General features: G+C 37.8%; 2 protein-coding genes across 2 annotated transcripts; one reads left to right on the plus strand and one right to left on the minus strand.

The window, feature by feature from the left end:
- Window positions 1–722: 722 nt before the first annotated feature.
- LOC134651602 (uncharacterized) lies at window positions 723–5,125 on the plus strand. Its single transcript, XM_063506703.1, has 4 exons — window positions 723–852; window positions 3,289–3,422; window positions 4,347–4,481; window positions 4,954–5,125. Exons 1-4 carry the CDS (start codon window positions 850–852, stop codon window positions 5,123–5,125), a joined length of 444 nt encoding a protein of 147 aa, XP_063362773.1. The 5' UTR covers window positions 723–849.
- Window positions 5,126–6,596: 1,471 nt separating this feature from the next.
- On the minus strand, window positions 6,597–20,579 carry LOC134651603 (uncharacterized). The gene is made up of 2 exons (XM_063506704.1): window positions 20,504–20,579; window positions 6,597–7,369 (listed from the first exon to the last, which is right to left on the minus strand). The coding sequence occupies exons 1-2, from the start codon at window positions 20,577–20,579 to the stop codon at window positions 6,630–6,632; spliced, it is 816 nt and encodes a 271-aa protein (XP_063362774.1). The 3' UTR covers window positions 6,597–6,629.
- Between the last annotated feature and the right edge of the window lie 1,840 nt (window positions 20,580–22,419).

The raw sequence follows: 22,419 nt of genomic DNA on the forward strand, positions 1-22,419 counted from the left end.
ATGTACATCATATATTTTTTTTAGTTTTATCATTCTCTTATTTTAGAAGTTAGGGGGGGGGGGACACATTTTACCACTTTGGAAGTGTCTCTCGCGCAAACTATTCAGTTTAGAAAAAAATGATATTAGAAACCTCAATATCATTTTTGAAGACCTATCCATAGATACCCCACACGTATGGGTTTGATGAAAAAAAAAATTTTGAGTTTCAGTTCGAAGTATGGGGAACCCCAAAAATTTATTGTTTCTTTTCTATTTTTGTGTGAAAATCTTAATGCGGTTCACAGAATACATCTACTTACCAAGTTTCAACAGTATAGTTCTTATAGTTTCGGAGAAAAGTGGCTGTGACATACGGACGGACAGACAGACGGACAGACAGACGGACAGACGGACAGACAGACGGACAGACAGACGGACAGACAGACGGACAGACAGACAGACATGACGAATCTATAAGGGTTCCGTTTTTTGCCATTTGGCTACGGAACCCTAAAAAGTGACCAAGCCCCACCAGCCCTTGCCTTGACCATAGCGTGACCTCTAAACTTAACATTTATTTTAAGTTTATAAAAGATACTGTCCTAAATTTCCATTTTAGAATTTTTTAAACAATATTACCTATTACCTACTGCATGTTGGTACATAACTGTAGTTATTTTATTTTTTAGTAATGGTGGGTAGGTACACAAAAGACGTGTGTTAGTAAATGTATGACTGTAGAGTGTTTCGCAGATAAGTTGTCAGATGGTGTGATATCGTTATCGTTATCAAGTGATAAGTGATACATGATAAGACAGTCAGTGAGTACTGTTCCTTGGCTCGACACGCATCATGCCGCTTTGAACTATGGTGAGTTTTTATTTATTCATAATATTTACCCTAACATAACCTACCTCAATTTGATATTTTTACGCGTGATGTTCTTTCTTGAAACTTCTAAATGATTTATTGGTAACAAATGAGGAATGGGTTGATTGGCCAGAACCTCTTAATAGTGTTGAAGAGTCAGTATTAGGCTGCCTTTCCACTGAAGGAGGTGACAGGAAACTGGCCGGAATCAACCAATAGCATGTTGTAATCTACATATCTTCTCCGCTGGATTACAATCAATACTATTGTTTGACTCCTGCACGTCTCGTCTCCTCTTATCTCCGCTTATCTTCTCCTCAGTGGAAAGGCAGCCGCAAAATTAAAAATGATTTCTTAATAATATAGGTACCTATTTTAATTTTACTAATGTTACTTAACTTATTTTGTTAACCATTTTGTAGATTGGATTGGACGAGGATCCCTATTGAACAATAATTGTTAGTTACATAGACATTGCTCGCTTAAATACAAAGGCGTTTCTTTAAATTAAAATCAAATAGGTAGACGGGTATCATTTATTATCAGCCTACTAAGATCCTTAATAAATTCAATGATTAATTACCTTACAGACCATAAATGGAATAATTTTAATCTTAGAAAATAAACATCATTTAGGCCAACTGTGCCTAAACTTAGAAATAATGAAAATAAGTACCTGTTTTCTATAACCTTTCTTTTTCTAGGCCGATATCGCGGCTTGATTGAAGTTAATATTATTGTTAAATTTACAGGTAGGTACCATAAAGTTTATTCATTTTCATTTTTAAATTATAGGTATTTACCATCACGCTCCGCGATCGTTGCGCCATTTAAGGTCCTAGCTACATTGGTTGTTCAAAACTTACGCTACAGGATTTCCAATTTAGCAAGAACCATTGACATAGATATCTTGGAACTGGCTTTACGGGCAATAATAATGAGGCATGACAGGGGCCAGTACAGCGGTGTGAAATCGCCACAACGCGATTGGTTGATGAGTTCGCATCACGCGCGCGATTGGTTGACAAGTTCGCATTACGCGCGCTATTGGCTGGAATTCGTGAGTAGCACCGCTGAACTAAATAGTACGATTTTTAGTGCCCCATTAGCCCGTCCCTAGATATTTATACGTCAATGGCAAGAACCCTAAATGGCATAACAATCCCGTGCCGAATAATATTGCTAGCAACTGTACCTGATACACAACATCGTAGAATTCGTAGAATGCTCCAGATATCGCGTCTGTTATCTCTTATCATCTTATCACCGCCATCCAAATTCCAGGCTAATCTCACGGATATACCCAACACAACATTAGTCAAGACTCTTTCTCACTTGGCTGTATTTTAAACAAAACTTCACAAATTCTATAAGCATCAAATCATGACTGGCAAGAAACTGACTGGGAAGAAAAGTAGAGTTGGCGTTAAAAATATGTACCTACTTTTAAAATAGACAAAAGAAACTTACAGTTACTGAAACTAGTTAACTATAGGTAATCGTAATTATAGATATATCGAGATATGGCAATTATTTATGTTTGAAATAAAATTGATATCTAAAATATTTGTAACTGTAGATAATTATAGTGCTGATAAGTAAATAATAGACTTTTGATTGGGACAAAAACTATGAAGATCTTACAAAATAACTCCATTAAGTAAGAATCTATTATCTGTTATTCATCGTTATCAAGTTTGTCACACTTCATGGAACCCGATGTTGACATTCTCATTGCACTTAATAACAATGTAAACAGGCCATTTTGAATAGAATTTCCATATAAATGGACCCGATCTTATTAACAGTGGATCTACCACCCTAATCTACGGTCACCTAAGTTTAATTAATACGTATGTAATTTATAAATCAGGAGTTTATTTATGTAATTCATTTGATTGATTTCGTTGTAATTGGCAAGCGCAATTAATATAGGTATGTACATACATTCTTAGTACACCCAAGAGCAGTGAAAATAAGTCACTTTGTTTGTTTCAGTTCTTGAGATGAACAGTTGTTTGTATGTGTTCCAACAGAAACCAATACAACGTTGCTTTATAAAAATTGCACAAATATGTATTTATCCGATTATTAGAATTAGATTACCTACTCAGATTAGACTATAGATAATTTCATTGAAATATTTAATATCAATATAGTAAATTTGTAAATGCACTTAGTAGATAAAATCAATCAAAGAATCATGATGTTCAAGGTGCATGGCTTTATGATTAATGTGACATGTTGATGAGTTGTAAATTATGTTATTCGTATGCGACCGAATTTCGCAAATTGCGGGGATCGTTCTCTTTTACTCCAATGAAGGCGTAATTAGAGTGACCGAGAAAAATGCCCACAATTTGCGAAATTCGGTTTTCGCGGTAGCCCCTCAGACTTGCACTAAGGCGTTATTAAAACCTTTATGTCTTCTTGCAGGAGTTGGACCTGTTGATCGTGACGTCAGTGCTGGGCGGCGTGTCGCTGCTGCTGTTGGTGCTGGTCGTTGTGCTGTTCCTGCAGCTCAGCTCTCTGAAGAGGCAGCTGCGACAGACTCCTTCTATAAGAGTGCAGTTAGTATCTCATTCTACTCTCTCATAAACTCTCATAAACTTAGGCATTATCATCAATTTTGTGTGCGTTCTATAGTCCACGGGCCACGGATTAAAACAACGCCGATGGCAAGCATACGGTCTTTATGGACAACTCAGAATATCAACATCATCGGTAACTGAAACAAACGCTACGCAATTTAAATCTAGAGTCTGTTCGGAAAGAGAAGAGGCATGGAATGTATTGAGCTCGATAGACTCTTCTCTTACCGCACAGTTTTTTTTGTAAAACGTGGGCTATAATCTCATGATGAGATTGGCTTTATCCGAAACATTTAAAAGGCTCAACTCGGGACTTAAAAAACTTTATTAGGCACAGAGGCGTGCACAAGAGCCACGGGGAGGGGAGGAGCATACAGTTAGCTGCAAATGCGAGTAAAACAATAAAAACAAAGACTTGAGTTTCTACCAGGGATGTTGCGAACATCCGCATCCGCATCCGCAACCGCGGAACATCCGCATTATTTTCAACATTCGCATCCGCATCCGCATCCGCATAAAATCGATGCGGAGCTTATGCGGATGCGGATGTCGAACAAGTCGGTACAGGAACGTCTTAGCGGCGGCGTAAGTGCTAGGTAATTTTGTCATTACCTATAACGAAATCGTCTAGATCCAGAAAAGTCGGCGAAGTTACTGTTTATTAAATATAACGCACCTATATTCTTGCTCAAATACTAAACGTTTCGGTTTTTTTAATAAAAAATTACTAAAAATGTAATATTTGACGTTTTCTAAGTACCTAATCTTGACATCCGCATCCGCATCCGCGGATGTGAGCCTTTAAATATCCGCATCCGCATCCGCATCCGCATATATCAAAAAATCTGCATCCGCAACATCCCTGGTTCTACTAAGACTTATCAGATTTATTTGTTCTTGCAGGAAACTCAGGATGGACGACAAGAACCACGCGTTCCAGAACCCAACGATATCGCCTGACGAGGAGCTGTCCCGGCGGGGGTACTCCATGTACGTGCCCGACGACGCGGAGGGAGGCGCCGACAGGGGAACAGAGCGGTACGTGTCGACTTCTACACGTTTTTCACCATCTTTATATCAGCCCTTTGTCGCCCAGCGCTGAGCTCTTCTAGTGCGCCACTTGTCTCGGTCCTGAGCTAATCTCATCCGAAGCAACCTGCAATTTTCAGAATGTCTGTCGTCCACCCAACGAGCCAATGGTGACCACTCCGTTAATATTTTGGTCCACCTGCCAACACTGCCTAGCAGCATGTCCCGCCCATGCGTCTTTATACACTTCGTTCCGGAGGAAGTTAGATTTTCAAGAGATACCTACAATGCACACTGTATCGTACTACCCTAACCACCACCACCTCTCACCACCTCTCACATAGTTCACTTAGACTGAATCTTATTGATTATCATTCATCGTACAATAGCTATTGATGATAACTACATACCTCCAAATACATTCTCACCGTGAAGATTTCACGTTATTACTTCTAGATACATAACGCTCGTATTCCTCCAGGCAGACGGGTGGGCAGTTCGTAGAGGAACTCTCTCGTGAGCTGGACCACCGGCAGCAGCGGCAGTCCACGGCGCCGCCGTTCCTGCTGCAGAGCATCCAGGAGAACAAGAGGAAGAGCCTGTCCAACCCTGCGGCCAGGCAGAGCGAGACTAACCCCAACTTTATCTACTGAGAACAAGCAGAGAACGTCTCTAACAGATAAGCAGATCGAAACCAACCCTAAACTGATTAATAAACTAACAGAAGGTTATGATTATGCTCCTGCTGCAGAGCATCCAAGAGAACATGAGGAAGAGCTTGTCCAACCCTTCGACCAGGCAGAGCTAGACGAATCCTAACTTTATATATCCTTAGTGCAGCAGAAAACCATAGTTTCTACCTTCCTTCGCGGAAGGACAAATGAAAAGCTACTTTCTAGCTACACAACGCGCCCATGCAGGAAACCCTAACTTCTAATACTTAGCTCATCTTATACCTATGTTTGTCAGGCGGTGATACCGCTGGTATTATGGAGAATTATTCGGATTCAAAAGCCCATGACACCTCGATTTCACCACTTGTACTAAACCTTCTCTTTCCCTATTTTTCTATATTGTTTACCATTAATTAGGTGTTATTTTAATGCCTATGACCTTTTAATTACTTGATTAATTTACACAATTCATAGCTAACGATTTATAAGTGCCAAGTAATCTAACAAGAAAATCTTGCCAATTGAATCATCAGTCACTGGCCTAAATCAGTGCCTTTTTAGGCCAACAGAGTCACAATAGATATACCAATATTTAGGTACTTATTACTTATTTTATTGTTCACTTGTAGTGCATGGTCTTTTCTATAGCATTTCTCTGTCATATATGCATGCGTGTGGCAGCAAAAAACAACAAAAATGTGAGAACAGTCCTTAAAACCTTATGTAAGCAGTTCCGGTGTTCTAGATTGCAGAATTTACATATTCTACATGCATGTGCCAAATAAACTCCAATATTTTTTAAATGGATGCAAAGCTTGTTTTAAAACTGGTATTGTCTGCCGTCTGAGCGCACGAGGACGCACCAGTGCGCTCATTCACCACACAATGCCGACTGTGAGTGAAAATGCTTTTTAACCAGCTTTCGAACGAAAACTACGGTTTAAAAAGATAATAATTTATTTTAAAGTTTACAATTAAGTACGATTAAAGCTACTCTAAATCTTGTACTTGTTTTAATTAATAAATTAACACAACCCCTTAAATAATAAATAACAATACTGGCAGCATGCACAATTAAGGTTACATTATGATTGTGACCGCAGCAGCAAGCAGCATGTTGCAACGATACTGCTACAGCTTTAACGCGGGTGATATTACTGCGAATCTCTTTTATACCATATATGAGCAGTAAGTACGAACGGCAATGCTGCTGCTGTGACCATCTGAATGTAACCTTAAGAGCCCGTTTCCATTTGTCGGATATCGGACCCGGATAAATCGGATGTCCCACTGGCAGAACCATTGCAATATTTTATTTGAAGCTATTCACACTTGCCTGACACCTGACAGTGACAAGTGGGAACGGGCTCTTACATAATATAATAATTACATTACATTATTTATTATAATTATTATCTCAATAGTGATCTTCGTTATCTGTACCTATCGAAATACATTTATCAAACTAATCAGACTTAAAAGATTAATCAGAAATAATGGTATGCTTAATCTTCCTCAAAACAGGTCCCGTTCTGACTCTAACCGAGGTGTTTCTCTGGCGGCAGCGTCCCGACACACACCGTGGTTTCTGAAGATCATTGCTGTTTATAAACCTTGGATTTGAAGCCGGCTTCTTCCTTCGACTTTTCGACACTCCATAACTCACATATTTAGCCAAATTCTCATGGTCATTATTCACTTTCTTATTTCCTTTATTCCCTTCATGAGCGTCTAAGATATCCTGGATACTCTTATACCCCTCTGTGTCTTCAGGGCTGGTCGCGTAGCTAGAGAATTGTGCGAAATTATTGACTGCTAAGCTTTTTAGAGCGTCAATTTTCTTTTTCTTCTCTAACAATTCCAACGTTTTATAATAGTTATATGTTGCTGGATCAGTAGACTGGCTGATTGGAGTGAAATCATTGTAAGGGATGAATTTGAAGGATGTTTTCGTCGGCTTTGGATCAAACGCTTCTATATTCTGTTTTGTTAAGAGATTATTATAATTGTCGAAGGAATACAGGCTTGGTTGCTGGTCCAAGTCTCTGTCTTCTGTGTCGATGTACCGTTCTTTTTTCTCTGAAGCCTGGTTTCTTAAGGGGGTCAAGTCAACGCCGAAGGACTGGTTGGGAGGTAAGGTGGACCCGAAGAGCTCTCGGTCGGAGGTCTTTCCGTAGATTTGTTCGAAGACTTTGTAGTCGTCCGTCCAAAATGGCGACAGACCTGAAAAAAAAACATGTTTTTATTGACCATTAAAAGGTTTCGTTACGTCGTTTAAGTCGCTTTTTCGGGACCTCTAAGAAATTGTGATAATGGGAATTTAGTTCTTTGTCTAAAATATCATACTCATCACACATATTTAAATTTCCTTGCCGGGGTTCAATTGGATCCATCCATGATCCTCTGGTTCCGGTAGGTACTACCAAGTAGAATAGGCGAAAAGTTTGTAAATATAAAACTGACAAACTTAACAGAAACCAGTTTGTTTGATCACAAGGCAATGAACTTAAATCTGAAATGATTACAATGATTACGTGCGGTGAAAAAGCAAGTTTCGCAATTTCTATATCGATATCAGAGACAGATATAATTAAGATTGGTAATGTCCATACATAGTCGCGTCGTGGTCTCAGTTTATTAATTTTATATTATTTATGAGCATCATGCCATTTATCACGCCGTGTGTTAAAAATGAAGTGATCTTGTCATTATGAAAGCCCGGATTATAACGTTTTACTGCAGCAATGTAGCCGGCAGCAATGCTGCACAGAATCGCTGGTGCAGTCTGAATAAAAATGTTACTTGTAGGGCTCAATAACTACTTATATCGAACAAAAATTTCGCTATAGAGGCGACATCTACAACAATCACAACGCGCTACAAACCATATGCGATAGACTGCAAGTCTTTACCGTTACCTCGTCTCTGATTGACATGCAAATAACAGTATTAAATAAGTATATCACCGTTCAGCCTCTGGAGACGTAGGTAATACTTTCGTTTTCAATATTATATCGCTACACTGAATGTGCTTGTTTATGTAGCTGAGTTGACAAACTTAACTGATCTTTTGTAATCCTTATTGCAAAGAGATAAAGCCATAATGTGGTCAGTTACGATGTAAGGTGACGAAGTTACGTGACCACTTTTCCGTACAAACGCAGTCCCCATTTTCCTCTCTGGATATTAACATCATAGAAAATATAGTTAGATACGCAATTTGATGTTTGTTTGTCGTGGTCGATCTTGGAACGGATAGTTTCATGATGTGGCAATCATTTTATGAAATGATCGGTTGGCCACATCGTGAACTAAGCAAACCTAACCTAACCAGCATATCATGAGGTGATCAATTCTAAGATGGCTTATACCCCGGGAAGTAGTGTCACCCAATGTATGGGAGGTGCAAATTTTGGTATCGTATGAATTCACTTGGCACAGATGTAATATACGTAAAACTAAGCTAATTGAGCCCGGTAGCCATCCGCCACCTCCTGGCAGGTAGGCAGAAGGGGCAGTCTAAGTTACACGCCGCCGCGCTTCTGAAAAAAAATCATACCAGCTTCTATTTACCTATTACGTCGAGTGTGCTGTCATTTTCTGATAAATCGGGCATGAGGAATTCATTTTCAGACATTTAATGTATAGTTTAATAGAAAAAAAAGGAAAATATTGACGAAATAATATCAAAATCGGTTTGCTATTTCTTTTTATTCAACTATCAGTACTATTATCAGCCGATACTACAAATGCTAAAAAGTTGAAATTTGCACGCCAGGTTATGATAAGAAGCGATTTTGAAAAGTTCAACCCCTAAAGGGGTTAAAAAGGGTATGAAAGTTTGTATTGTATGGGGTTCATGTTTTATTTTAAACTAGGAATTTATAACTTCGTTAAAAGATATATTATTGAAATACAAGAAAACTAATTTCAGCGTTTTTGAAAATTCATCCCCTAAAGCGAAAAAGCGGTTGAAAATTTGTATGGAGATCAATAAAAATTTCGAGAGTGGGACTTGAAACTTTTTATATGCGCATATTATTAGAATACAAGAAAAGTAATTTCAGCGTTTTTGAAAAATCATCCCCTAACAGGGTTAAAAAGGAGTTGAAAGTTTGAATCCATTACAAATTACTTTGAATGCCCACCCCTGGCTACCTGCCAGGGGGTAGCGGATGGCTACAGGGCTCAATTAGCTTAGCTTAACGTATATTACATGTGTGCTAGGTGAATTCATCCGATACCAAAATTTGCACCTTATGACACTACTTCCCGGGCTATTATATCATGAAGTGATCAAAATCTAAGATCGGCCACGACATATTAACAACAACCTCCGATCAAAACATCGAAAAAGTCTAACAAAGGAGCAAAGTTATCGTCAATAACTTGTTAACTTGTGTTTAATTATTTTCCATAATATCAGGGAGGAAAATGGGAACTTCTTTTGTATTGAAAAGCAGTCGTCCGCTATCCTCTTAACTGTTCGTAGGTTGTTCCGTATGTTTGATTGTTTGTTCATAATGTTCATTTTACTTTTACCGTGTCTATAGCAATTTTCTTATAGGAAGTGAAGGTATGGCAGCTTAGTATAATAAGCTAATGGTGCGTAAAGACTTTTTAAAGACGTCAATTCTATGAGAAATATAAGTATTGTGTAAAATTTTATTTGCGATATGAATAGGATTAACTTTCATACGAGTATAGTAACAGCACCAGTCATGGGACATTTAAGAGGAAATTTGAAGTATTTGTGATATTTCCCTGATACCGGCAAAAGTTCTACCGCTTAGCGTGTTTAAAGATGAAAATCCTATCCATCTTTTATGTTTCAGGCGTGTTATATCAAAGATACTGCAATTAGTTTCCACATAATTTACAAATTAAAACTATGCCTTTTTTCTCCAGTCATGGACACCAAAGCTCCAGTAATGGTACCCCGGTAATGGACGTGGATCCAGTAATGGGCCCCCTATAATGGACATACCCTATCAGTATAAGATATTGGAACAGGGAATAAATTTTTGGCAAAAAACTAGTTATTAGTCATATTTGGTATAAGCTTTTATGTAAGAATGTATTTTTCTTTCCACAGCCAACTAATACTCATCAAGACAATTCTAACAAACCCAAACACAATAAGGTTGCGTTTATTACAGAGTTCCCATGGCCACCTCCTGTCTCCATCATGAGATCAGGTCCATGTTATCATAATATTGCATTGTCATCCGATTTGCTTACGTATCCAAAATTTCAACTCAATCGGAAATCCGAAAGTGGCTCAAATTCAACTTCCAAGATTTGAACCACACTAACTAACAGGCATGTTAAATAAAATTTTGTAAAAACGATATTAATTTTTTCTACTCCCGTACTTTTATTTGTCATTTAAAGGGTCGTGCACACACCTTTAAACCCCTCTCTTATAGTTGTCAAGACAAGTCTTTAGTCTATTCCCCAAAAAAGTATTTGTGCATACACGCAGTATCTTTTTGGCACTTTTACGATACTTCGTGTAATCACCACTTAAAAAATATTGTATGGAATACATTGTTGCCAACCTAATTTTAATTGTCATTTCTGCCAGATGAGTGAACCATAGACATGTTTTGGTCACGTCATCATCATCATCATCAGTTTTCATCTTTATAGGGCTGTATCTCCTAAACCGTGCGTCGTAGCGCAAAAATAATCAAATTTTCGTTCCCCTTTGAATTCCGTAAGTAATATTTAAAAAACACGAAAAACAAAAAAAAAATTATAAAAAAGAAAGAAAAATGTTTATGGGTTGTATCTCCTAAACCGTGCGTAGTAGCGCAAAAATATTAAAATGTTCATTCCTCTGTAAGAAGCCCCTAATTAATATAAAAAAAAACACAAAAGAGAAATAATAAAAAAAAAACAAAAAAAAAAATTATAATGCTGTATCTCCTAAACCGTGCGTCGTAGCGCAAAAATAATAAAATGTTCATTCCTCTGTAAGAAACTCCTAATTAATATTAAAAAAGAAAACACAAAAGAGAAATAAATAAAAAACAAAAAAAAAACTTTATAATGCTGTATCTCCTAAACCGTGCGACGTAGCGCAAAAATAATAAAATGTTCATTCCTCTGTAAGAAACCCCTAATTAATATTATAAAAAAAAATAAACAAAACAAAACTTTATAATACTGTATCTCCTAAACCGTGCGTCGTAGCGCAAAAATAATCAAATTTTCGTTTCCCTTTGAAACCCCAAAGTAATATTTAAAAAAACACGAAAAACAAAACAAAATAAAAAAAAAGAAAGAAAAATGTTTATGGGTTACATCCTTACATCTCCTAAACCGTGCGTCGTAGCGCAAAAATAATAAAATGTTCATTCCTCTGTAAGAAACCCCTAATTAATATTAAAAAAACAAAAAATATATATGTCGGAGCGAGACACCAGAAAGACGTATTGCAGCATTACAGTTCATAGTTAGACGCCTGTATAAAATCCATTAGCAATGTTTGGCTACATATTATTTGCTTGTAACGGAATCATAAAGTTGCGTAGAGAGTAACGCCACCATCTATTGGCGTATTGATGAACTAAGATGACAGGTAGAAGGCTTTGGAACGTCAAGAGGGGTATCTTGAGTGAACGTAGGCACGAGCAGGCATTTTTGTCGTTATGTTGGTAGACTGGTCAGGCAGGTTTACCAACTTGAATTGGAGGCGGGAGCGGTTGGCTCCGCCGCTGGAACTGGCTTCCTTCTTCTTGATCGGACCGCGCTAGAGATCGGACGTTAGCCAAGCTCGTGCCTAATTCGCTGCGTTCCTGAAGGCTTACACCTGAAGGATTATTCTGAAAGCTTATAGATTCTCACGTTCTTTAACCGTTTAGCTAAGTGTTTTATTCCAAGTGTTATTTTGATTTCTTATGTGCCATTAGAAGCTTACTTTTGTAAAATAAAGATTTGAACGGTTTCATGTGATCTTTTTATTTTGATTCAAATAATTTTGGAATAGTGATTGGTTGTTTTGATTATTTAGTACTGAAATATAGTAGGCACTAGTATGGTTAACGAATCTGGATGTTTATTTCATGCGTTGGTAGCATACCTACTATTTTGGCTGTGAAGTAATACATCTAGGTACTACCCCCACGCGCCCACCGCCATTAGGACCATCCGTCGCCGACATCAGCAAGTGGGATAGATGCGGAGTTTCATGTATTGCTTACACAGCCACCTGGGAGCGTGGTGTATTTCTGGTGACCTACATTCCATAATCTGGACACTTTGTAATGGTAAGCTCACGTGTCTAACCTTGATTGAATGGTGAGTGTAATTCATTGTTATTTGGTGAGAATTATTGTGAAATTGTGAATTATGATTGAGGCAGTCGAGCATAGCGGTCGTTACGTGACGTCATCTCTGGTATCGCCGCGTTTCTTTACAATTAATTTTTGTAATCCATTTAGATCGAGGCGATCTCGAGTTATTTTGATTTGAAATCCATACTGTTAATTAAAACCAAGTATTAGCTTTCACGACGTGATATTATTTCATCGCTCACTTGTGAATCTACCCTCATTAATTGATTTGAAAATACAATTAATTTTTAAAATCCGTTGAAATCTAAGTGATCTTAAGTTATTTTGATGTGAAATCCATATTGTTAATTAAAATCAAATATTGGCTGTCGCGACGTGATATTATTTCATCGCTCACTTGTGAATCTACCCTCAATAATTGATTTGAAAATACAATTAATTTTTAAAATCCGTTGAAATCTAAGTGATCTTAAGTTATTTTGATGTGAAATCCATATTGTTAATTAAAATCAAATATTGGCTGTCGCGACGTGATATTATTTCATCGCTCACTTGTGCATCTACCCTCAAAAAATATTTTTTTTCATAAAAATACAATGCACCGTTAGAAATTGATCCTGCTGATTTGCCAATGCAAGCATTATGTAATCTTTACCCTGTAATGTTTAGTAATTAATAAAATTGCGACAAATTATTGCTCGTAATGCCGTGATAGATCACAAATCGTGTATACTATGGAAACATGAGCTACGCATATGAAAATTAATGTTACAGTGTCCTGCAGCCGGAGCCGAGCGAGCTTGCGGACGCCATTGCGCCCGTGATACAGAGGCGGCTGTGCAGTATCTTCTGTGCTGGAGATTTGGAAATAAAAGGACAGGTTTCGTTCTAATTGTTTATTAGTGAATTTTATTTTGAGTGTAATGGCGAAGCATAACAGTCGAACGTAACTAATAAGCTGTCACTTTTCGTATTGGCCCATTTACCGTGTTACTTATTTTTGGAACACGCGTTTGTTTGTTCATAGAATGAAATGCGCACTCATTGAAGTTTAAATTTTATTCTGAGATTTTTGAAGTCCCGTATACATTCGAAACATGTTTTTTGTGTCTGCTACCTTGCATTTCATAAACCTTTTGAGTTTAGCCTGCATACATGATAAACCTGATACCGTGCAAATGATGATTTCAGTAACAGCCAGCTATGTTGAACCACATCGTGTCTCTCGCAATCTGCCGCAGCAACGGCAACGGCAAGCGGAAAGGATCAGCCTCCGTGCTTGGGTTGGACCTCACCACCACCACCTTTGACTTGGTCGCGTGCATCATACTTTATTAAGCTGGTGAGCAGTTCCCATTTCGTTGGGATTATTTTGAGATGTTTTACTTCTGCATAGAAGTCTTGAGCGAGTTTCTGTTGTTAAAGCTAAAGAAGAAAGCTATCTTTAGTGATTTTGATCAGTAATGTTCAGTTTCAGTTGATTAGTTGACGCTGATAGTACCAATGGTTCTGAGTAACATGATTTAAAGACCTGTTTTTATTTTCTTTTTTTTTGGAATTCACTGTTAACATTGTTTTGCTTTCGACGGACTGAAAGCTTGTACTTTCGTAGGACTGAAATTATGCCCGATGGACTGGGCACTACTGTTTTGCTTTCAATAGACTGAAGGCGCGCCCGATGGACTGGGCAATACTGTCATGCTTTCGATGGACTGAAGGCATGCCCGATGGACTGGGCAATACTGTTTTGCTTTCGATGGACTGAAAGTACGCCCGATGGACTGGGCACAAGTGTTTTGCTTTCGATGGACTGGGTATTGTTTAGTGACCGCATCAGAAGTGCCGGAGCATGTAAGAGGTGCACGTGGTCTGCTTTTTATGTGCAGAATGCTCTTTGCGAGGAGTAGCACTTACGCGGCTGAGATGGTTACTTCTGACGAGGGTCTGGTATCTGCCGAAGGACTGGCAATGCACCGAAGGACTGGTGTTGTTTTGTTAAAAATGAATTCCCGTTTATGTATACTGTGTTCATATGAGTAAAATTGGAACTATCAATTCAGAATGTTATTTATTTTAAGATGTCTTACAAAAATTTAGATCATATATTACCTTTTCTTTTAATGCCAGATTATTTCCCCGTAAATTTATATTGACGACAATAGTAGTGATACTGTCGAGCAATGAATGTGATTTGTGTTTTTGATGTTTGGGATTGTTCTGTTTTCACATAAATTTGAGAGTATCCGCCAGGTGGAGGCGATGATTATTGGAGTGTACCCGTTAGATAGCGGCGATGATTACTGATGATTATTTTTATTTAGTCGTTGCTCGATGGACTATTTTTGACTAGAGAATTGAGGATTGTTAAAGTAATTTTGAACAATTATTTTTTCTGGTTTGATTGAAAACAAAGTTTGATTTTAATAGTAATTTGAGTGAGACCCAAATTGTTGGTCAGGAATGACCGAGCGATGAGATACTGTGCTGTATGTTTTGTTTCAGTATCAAATGCATACACCCACACACGAGGACGTGTGTAACGCAGGACGGCCGTGTCGGAGCGAGACACCAGAAAGACGTATTGCAGCATTACAGTTCATAGTTAGACGCCTGTATAAAATCCATTAGCAATGTTTGGCTACATATTATTTGCTTGTAACGGAATCATAAAGTTGCGTAGAGAGTAACGCCACCATCTATTGGCGTATTGATGAACTAAGATGACAGGTAGAAGGCTTTGGAACGTCAAGAGGGGTATCTTGAGTGAACGTAGGCACGAGCAGGCATTTTTGTCGTTATGTTGGTAGACTGGTCAGGCAGGTTTACCAACTTGAATTGGAGGCGGGAGCGGTTGGCTCCGCCGCTGGAACTGGCTTCCTTCTTCTTGATCGGACCGCGCTAGAGATCGGACGTTAGCCAAGCTCGTGCCTAATTCGCTGCGTTCCTGAAGGCTTACACCTGAAGGATTATTCTGAAAGCTTATAGATTCTCACGTTCTTTAACCGTTTAGCTAAGTGTTTTATTCCAAGTGTTATTTTGATTTCTTATGTGCCATTAGAAGCTTACTTTTGTAAAATAAAGATTTGAACGGTTTCATGTGATCTTTTTATTTTGATTCAAATAATTTTGGAATAGTGATTGGTTGTTTTGATTATTTAGTACTGAAATATAGTAGGCACTAGTATGGTTAACGAATCTGGATGTTTATTTCATGCGTTGGTAGCATACCTACTATTTTGGCTGTGAAGTAATACATCTAGGTACTACCCCCACGCGCCCACCGCCATTAGGACCATCCGTCGCCGACATCAGCAAGTGGGATAGATGCGGAGTTTCATGTATTGCTTACACAGCCACCTGGGAGCGTGGTGTATTTCTGGTGACCTACATTCCATAATCTGGACACTTTGTAATGGTAAGCTCACGTGTCTAACCTTGATTGAATGGTGAGTGTAATTCATTGTTATTTGGTGAGAATTATTGTGAAATTGTGAATTATGATTGAGGCAGTCGAGCATAGCGGTCGTTACGTGACGTCATCTCTGGTATCGCCGCGTTTCTTTACAATTAATTTTTGTAATCCATTTAGATCGAGGCGATCTCGAGTTATTTTGATTTGAAATCCATACTGTTAATTAAAACCAAGTATTAGCTTTCACGACGTGATATTATTTCATCGCTCACTTGTGAATCTACCCTCATTAATTGATTTGAAAATACAATTAATTTTTAAAATCCGTTGAAATCTAAGTGATCTTAAGTTATTTTGATGTGAAATCCATATTGTTAATTAAAATCAAATATTGGCTGTCGCGACGTGATATTATTTCATCGCTCACTTGTGAATCTACCCTCAATAATTGATTTGAAAATACAATTAATTTTTAAAATCCGTTGAAATCTAAGTGATCTTAAGTTATTTTGATGTGAAATCCATATTGTTAATTAAAATCAAATATTGGCTGTCGCGACGTGATATTATTTCATCGCTCACTTGTGCATCTACCCTCAAAAAATATTTTTTTTCATAAAAATACAATGCACCGTTAGAAATTGATCCTGCTGATTTGCCAATGCAAGCATTATGTAATCTTTACCCTGTAATGTTTAGTAATTAATAAAATTGCGACAAATTATTGCTCGTAATGCCGTGATAGATCACAAATCGTGTATACTATGGAAACATGAGCTACGCATATGAAAATTAATGTTACAGTGTCCTGCAGCCGGAGCCGAGCGAGCTTGCGGACGCCATTGCGCCCGTGATACAGAGGCGGCTGTGCAGTATCTTCTGTGCTGGAGATTTGGAAATAAAAGGACAGGTTTCGTTCTAATTGTTTATTAGTGAATTTTATTTTGAGTGTAATGGCGAAGCATAACAGTCGAACGTAACTAATAAGCTGTCACTTTTCGTATTGGCCCATTTACCGTGTTACTTATTTTTGGAACACGCGTTTGTTTGTTCATAGAATGAAATGCGCACTCATTGAAGTTTAAATTTTATTCTGAGATTTTTGAAGTCCCGTATACATTCGAAACATGTTTTTTGTGTCTGCTACCTTGCATTTCATAAACCTTTTGAGTTTAGCCTGCATACATGATAAACCTGATACCGTGCAAATGATGATTTCAGTAACAGCCAGCTATGTTGAACCACATCGTGTCTCTCGCAATCTGCCGCAGCAACGGCAACGGCAAGCGGAAAGGATCAGCCTCCGTGCTTGGGTTGGACCTCACCACCACCACCTTTGACTTGGTCGCGTGCATCATACTTTATTAAGCTGGTGAGCAGTTCCCATTTCGTTGGGATTATTTTGAGATGTTTTACTTCTGCATAGAAGTCTTGAGCGAGTTTCTGTTGTTAAAGCTAAAGAAGAAAGCTATCTTTAGTGATTTTGATCAGTAATGTTCAGTTTCAGTTGATTAGTTGACGCTGATAGTACCAATGGTTCTGAGTAACATGATTTAAAGACCTGTTTTTATTTTCTTTTTTTTTGGAATTCACTGTTAACATTGTTTTGCTTTCGACGGACTGAAAGCTTGTACTTTCGTAGGACTGAAATTATGCCCGATGGACTGGGCACTACTGTTTTGCTTTCAATAGACTGAAGGCGCGCCCGATGGACTGGGCAATACTGTCATGCTTTCGATGGACTGAAGGCATGCCCGATGGACTGGGCAATACTGTTTTGCTTTCGATGGACTGAAAGTACGCCCGATGGACTGGGCACAAGTGTTTTGCTTTCGATGGACTGGGTATTGTTTAGTGACCGCATCAGAAGTGCCGGAGCATGTAAGAGGTGCACGTGGTCTGCTTTTTATGTGCAGAATGCTCTTTGCGAGGAGTAGCACTTACGCGGCTGAGATGGTTACTTCTGACGAGGGTCTGGTATCTGCCGAAGGACTGGCAATGCACCGAAGGACTGGTGTTGTTTTGTTAAAAATGAATTCCCGTTTATGTATACTGTGTTCATATGAGTAAAATTGGAACTATCAATTCAGAATGTTATTTATTTTAAGATGTCTTACAAAAATTTAGATCATATATTACCTTTTCTTTTAATGCCAGATTATTTCCCCGTAAATTTATATTGACGACAATAGTAGTGATACTGTCGAGCAATGAATGTGATTTGTGTTTTTGATGTTTGGGATTGTTCTGTTTTCACATAAATTTGAGAGTATCCGCCAGGTGGAGGCGATGATTATTGGAGTGTACCCGTTAGATAGCGGCGATGATTACTGATGATTATTTTTATTTAGTCGTTGCTCGATGGACTATTTTTGACTAGAGAATTGAGGATTGTTAAAGTAATTTTGAACAATTATTTTTTCTGGTTTGATTGAAAACAAAGTTTGATTTTAATAGTAATTTGAGTGAGACCCAAATTGTTGGTCAGGAATGACCGAGCGATGAGATACTGTGCTGTATGTTTTGTTTCAGTATCAAATGCATACACCCACACACGAGGACGTGTGTAACGCAGGACGGCCGTGTCGGAGCGAGACACCAGAAAGACGTATTGCAGCATTACAGTTCATAGTTAGACGCCTGTATAAAATCCATTAGCAATGTTTGGCTACATATTATTTGCTTGTAACGGAATCATAAAGTTGCGTAGAGAGTAACGCCACCATCTATTGGCGTATTGATGAACTAAGATGACAGGTAGAAGGCTTTGGAACGTCAAGAGGGGTATCTTGAGTGAACGTAGGCACGAGCAGGCATTTTTGTCGTTATGTTGGTAGACTGGTCAGGCAGGTTTACCAACTTGAATTGGAGGCGGGAGCGGTTGGCTCCGCCGCTGGAACTGGCTTCCTTCTTCTTGATCGGACCGCGCTAGAGATCGGACGTTAGCCAAGCTCGTGCCTAATTCGCTGCGTTCCTGAAGGCTTACACCTGAAGGATTATTCTGAAAGCTTATAGATTCTCACGTTCTTTAACCGTTTAGCTAAGTGTTTTATTCCAAGTGTTATTTTGATTTCTTATGTGCCATTAGAAGCTTACTTTTGTAAAATAAAGATTTGAACGGTTTCATGTGATCTTTTTATTTTGATTCAAATAATTTTGGAATAGTGATTGGTTGTTTTGATTATTTAGTACTGAAATATAGTAGGCACTAGTATGGTTAACGAATCTGGATGTTTATTTCATGCGTTGGTAGCATACCTACTATTTTGGCTGTGAAGTAATACATCTAGGTACTACCCCCACGCGCCCACCGCCATTAGGACCATCCGTCGCCGACATATATATATATTTATAAGGCTGTATCTCCTAAACCGTGCGTCGTGGCGCAAAAATAATAAAATTTTCGTTCCCCTTAAGAATCCCACGCACTGAACAACCTATCACATTAGGACATTAAACAATCATCATCATCTATTCTTATTATTATTTCATTGCATTTCAAAGTAAGTGCTTGGTCGTAGAAAAAGTATTGTATGCAACGTTGTTTAACTGAGTCAAAAAATACTCGTGGCGTCTTTATTAACAATTTTCGGCTTCACGCCACTCGCCTTTTTTGACCCCTCTTAAACAACGGTTGCATAAAATACTATATCCGAAGTCCGAGAAGACTTCCTGACATAGTTCGTAACTACATTATACCTACTTCTGTATTATTTAAACATGAAATTACGCCATGGCAAGCATCATTATGTAAATTGTAAGTTATCCCATCATAGGAGGTATGCAGTTTTAGAGCTCCTATAATGGGATTGGGCAAAATACCATTATTTTTTATACATCTCTAGAGACACAAAATAGTGTGTTGTATACCTTATTTCATGGTAAATGCAATTAACAAAACACATTCTAGTTTACACCAAGTTATAATTAATTACAATTTAATATATGAACTCACCTCTCTTAGCGAAGTTGTTAAGAATTCTTACTAGTTATATTTTTCGGTGACACGACAACTTTTGGGTTGACGCCAATTTCTTAAAAAGTAACCGAAATTAATAAAAATTCAAACTTAAACAGCTCTATGACTCTTATTTATGGTAAAATATTGCCAGTGTTCATAAACTACTTTTAGATACTTATTTTAGAGGATTTGTGGTTTTATGTCCCATTACCGGTTCCACGTCCATTATAGGGTCCATTACTATAGTTTGTTATTGTTGCATTGTTATCGATCTAAAAGAGATGAATGGCAGTTGGAGAGTCTGAAAGAATGCCGAAATGGAACAACTGATCCCAAAGCACAAAGCCACCAAACCACATCGACCAAACTCTCGCACATCGTCTGCGCTGGCCTAGCCACCTTGATAGGATGGGAAAAGATCGGGAACTCAAAAGAGCATAAGTAAGTACTAAACTTGGTAATCAGTTCGAATCCCGGTACGGTAAGATACCTAATAGTGGTTGAACTGAACCCACATTCGGTTGTTACGACTTTTTACAATGTAAACATCAATTATATTCTGCGATTTTTAACCAAACCAAAACCTGAAATACTATTATATATCAGTTTTAGTACCCTTCTCTTACCCTTCGGCTGGTAATGATGTGTTTTGTGTTTTTTTGCTGGTTAATTGGTAAACTTACCAGGTGTTTTGGTAACTCCACCGCCACCGTGCACCGCCGCGGTCAACACGCAGATCGCGCTTATTAGCCACTGCATCTGTAATAGGTAATACCTATATGTAAACAAGTAGGTATGTAAATAATTTACTTTTCATCACACCAGCTCGTAAAGGCTGTCTTGATTATTCAAAATGATGTGAAAGCTTGTGAAAGTTTCAATTTATGTCTACAAGAACGACTTGACTTTACGTTTTGAAATTATAAATAGTTGTAGGATTGCAGTTTTCATACGAAAATAACTAATAATTATATGAAAAAAATTATGTTGATTGATTGTTGATTCGATTAGCAGGCTGTATATTTATATATTTTATAGCTCATTATTTATTTTAGTATTTATGTACGAATTATAAATAATCCAGGTTTTAGTCTTGTTTTCACTGCACCCACCTTGACGCATTTCTCTTTCGCCCCATGGTTGACTGGTAGAGAATGCCTAGAGGCATAAGTCTGCCTGTTATACTTTATTTATGAGCAATAAAGATTAAAATAAATAAACAATTTATGGGGGGCGGGGCTGTCAGTATTCTTTATTTACTAAATTCTGCTACTATGGATATAATAAAGTGTGAAAGTGAAGACCTTTTTATCGACCGCGACAAACGATAGATATGATACTAATCAGCTCAGCAACCAGCAAAAACCGTGGGAAAGATGGTATCGGAACTACTTTCAATGGCTGAAATATACGCCCTAATGAGGTAAACGAAGTGGTCGTTTTTGTACCACTTAGAGACAAAGAAGTGAAGCGGAAGAAGTGAGAACGATCAATTCTCTATAAAAAGTAAATAAGCCGGCATAAAGTTCCTAAGTGTTCCTAATTTAGTTTCCTGCTGTCACTGCCTGACGACATATACATACCCCGGATTACAGATTGATGGACTATCTATACTTTTGACGCGTACCTAGTCTGATACGATAATTTTGATGCTGTCTTTACTACCGACTGTTTTGTGTATGAGACACAGAAAATAAAATTGAGATATTTTCTCCACGTGCCTTTACCTAAATAACAATGTTTTAAATAGACCCCACTACCGCACTGAAAATTTGGATCCTCACAAGATGGGTAAGTAGTATTTTAATTTATATTTTTCAGTTTTTTTTGAGCGAATCTTTATATAAGGGGAGTAGGGGACTTATTTACTTATTTAATGTACTAACAAAACAACTACCGATTTTTTGTTTTAGGGAAAACTTAAATATACAAATGTATAGGTAAATGCAATATTGATTTCTCCGAAAAAATATGCAAACGTCAATGAAATGGAAGATTTAGGTTTTTCAGCGGCTAGATGTTAACCTAAGTAGGGTCTTACAGTCATTTACAGCTTGGCAAAAAAGAGTAGAAATTAAAAAGTGGCTTTCAAACCAATTCATATAAGAAATCGGGACGACACTACAGTGTTGTCACTTTTTAATTTCTACTCTTTTTTGCCAAGCTGCATGTACAGTCAGTCATTTTTATACAAAGAAGGTAGACTTAAGAAATAAAACCGGCCAAGTGCGAGTCGGACTCGCGTTCCAAGGGTTCCGTACATTACACAATTTTTAACAATATGTTTTTTTAATGAAAAGTGAGTAAAATGTCTTTAAACAACCCGTAGGGGTCGGATCAAAAACTAAGTACTTAAGTCCGACTCACGCTTGACTGCACATTTCTAATAGGTTTTCCTGTCATCTATAGGTAAAGAACTATTTAGTGTATTTTTTTCAAAATTTTACACCCAGTAGTTTCAGAGATAATGGGCATTTTTTGCCTATTTTCTTGAATAACTGCTAAACTATTTATCTTAAAATTATAAATAACATATATTTGAGATTCTCAAAATGAGCTCTTTCATTTGATATGTAACACGATATAGTTTGAAAAACTT

Source organism: Cydia amplana, chromosome 10 (genome assembly GCF_948474715.1).
Source record: "Cydia amplana chromosome 10, ilCydAmpl1.1, whole genome shotgun sequence".
Lineage (NCBI taxonomy): Eukaryota > Metazoa > Arthropoda > Insecta > Lepidoptera > Tortricidae > Cydia > Cydia amplana.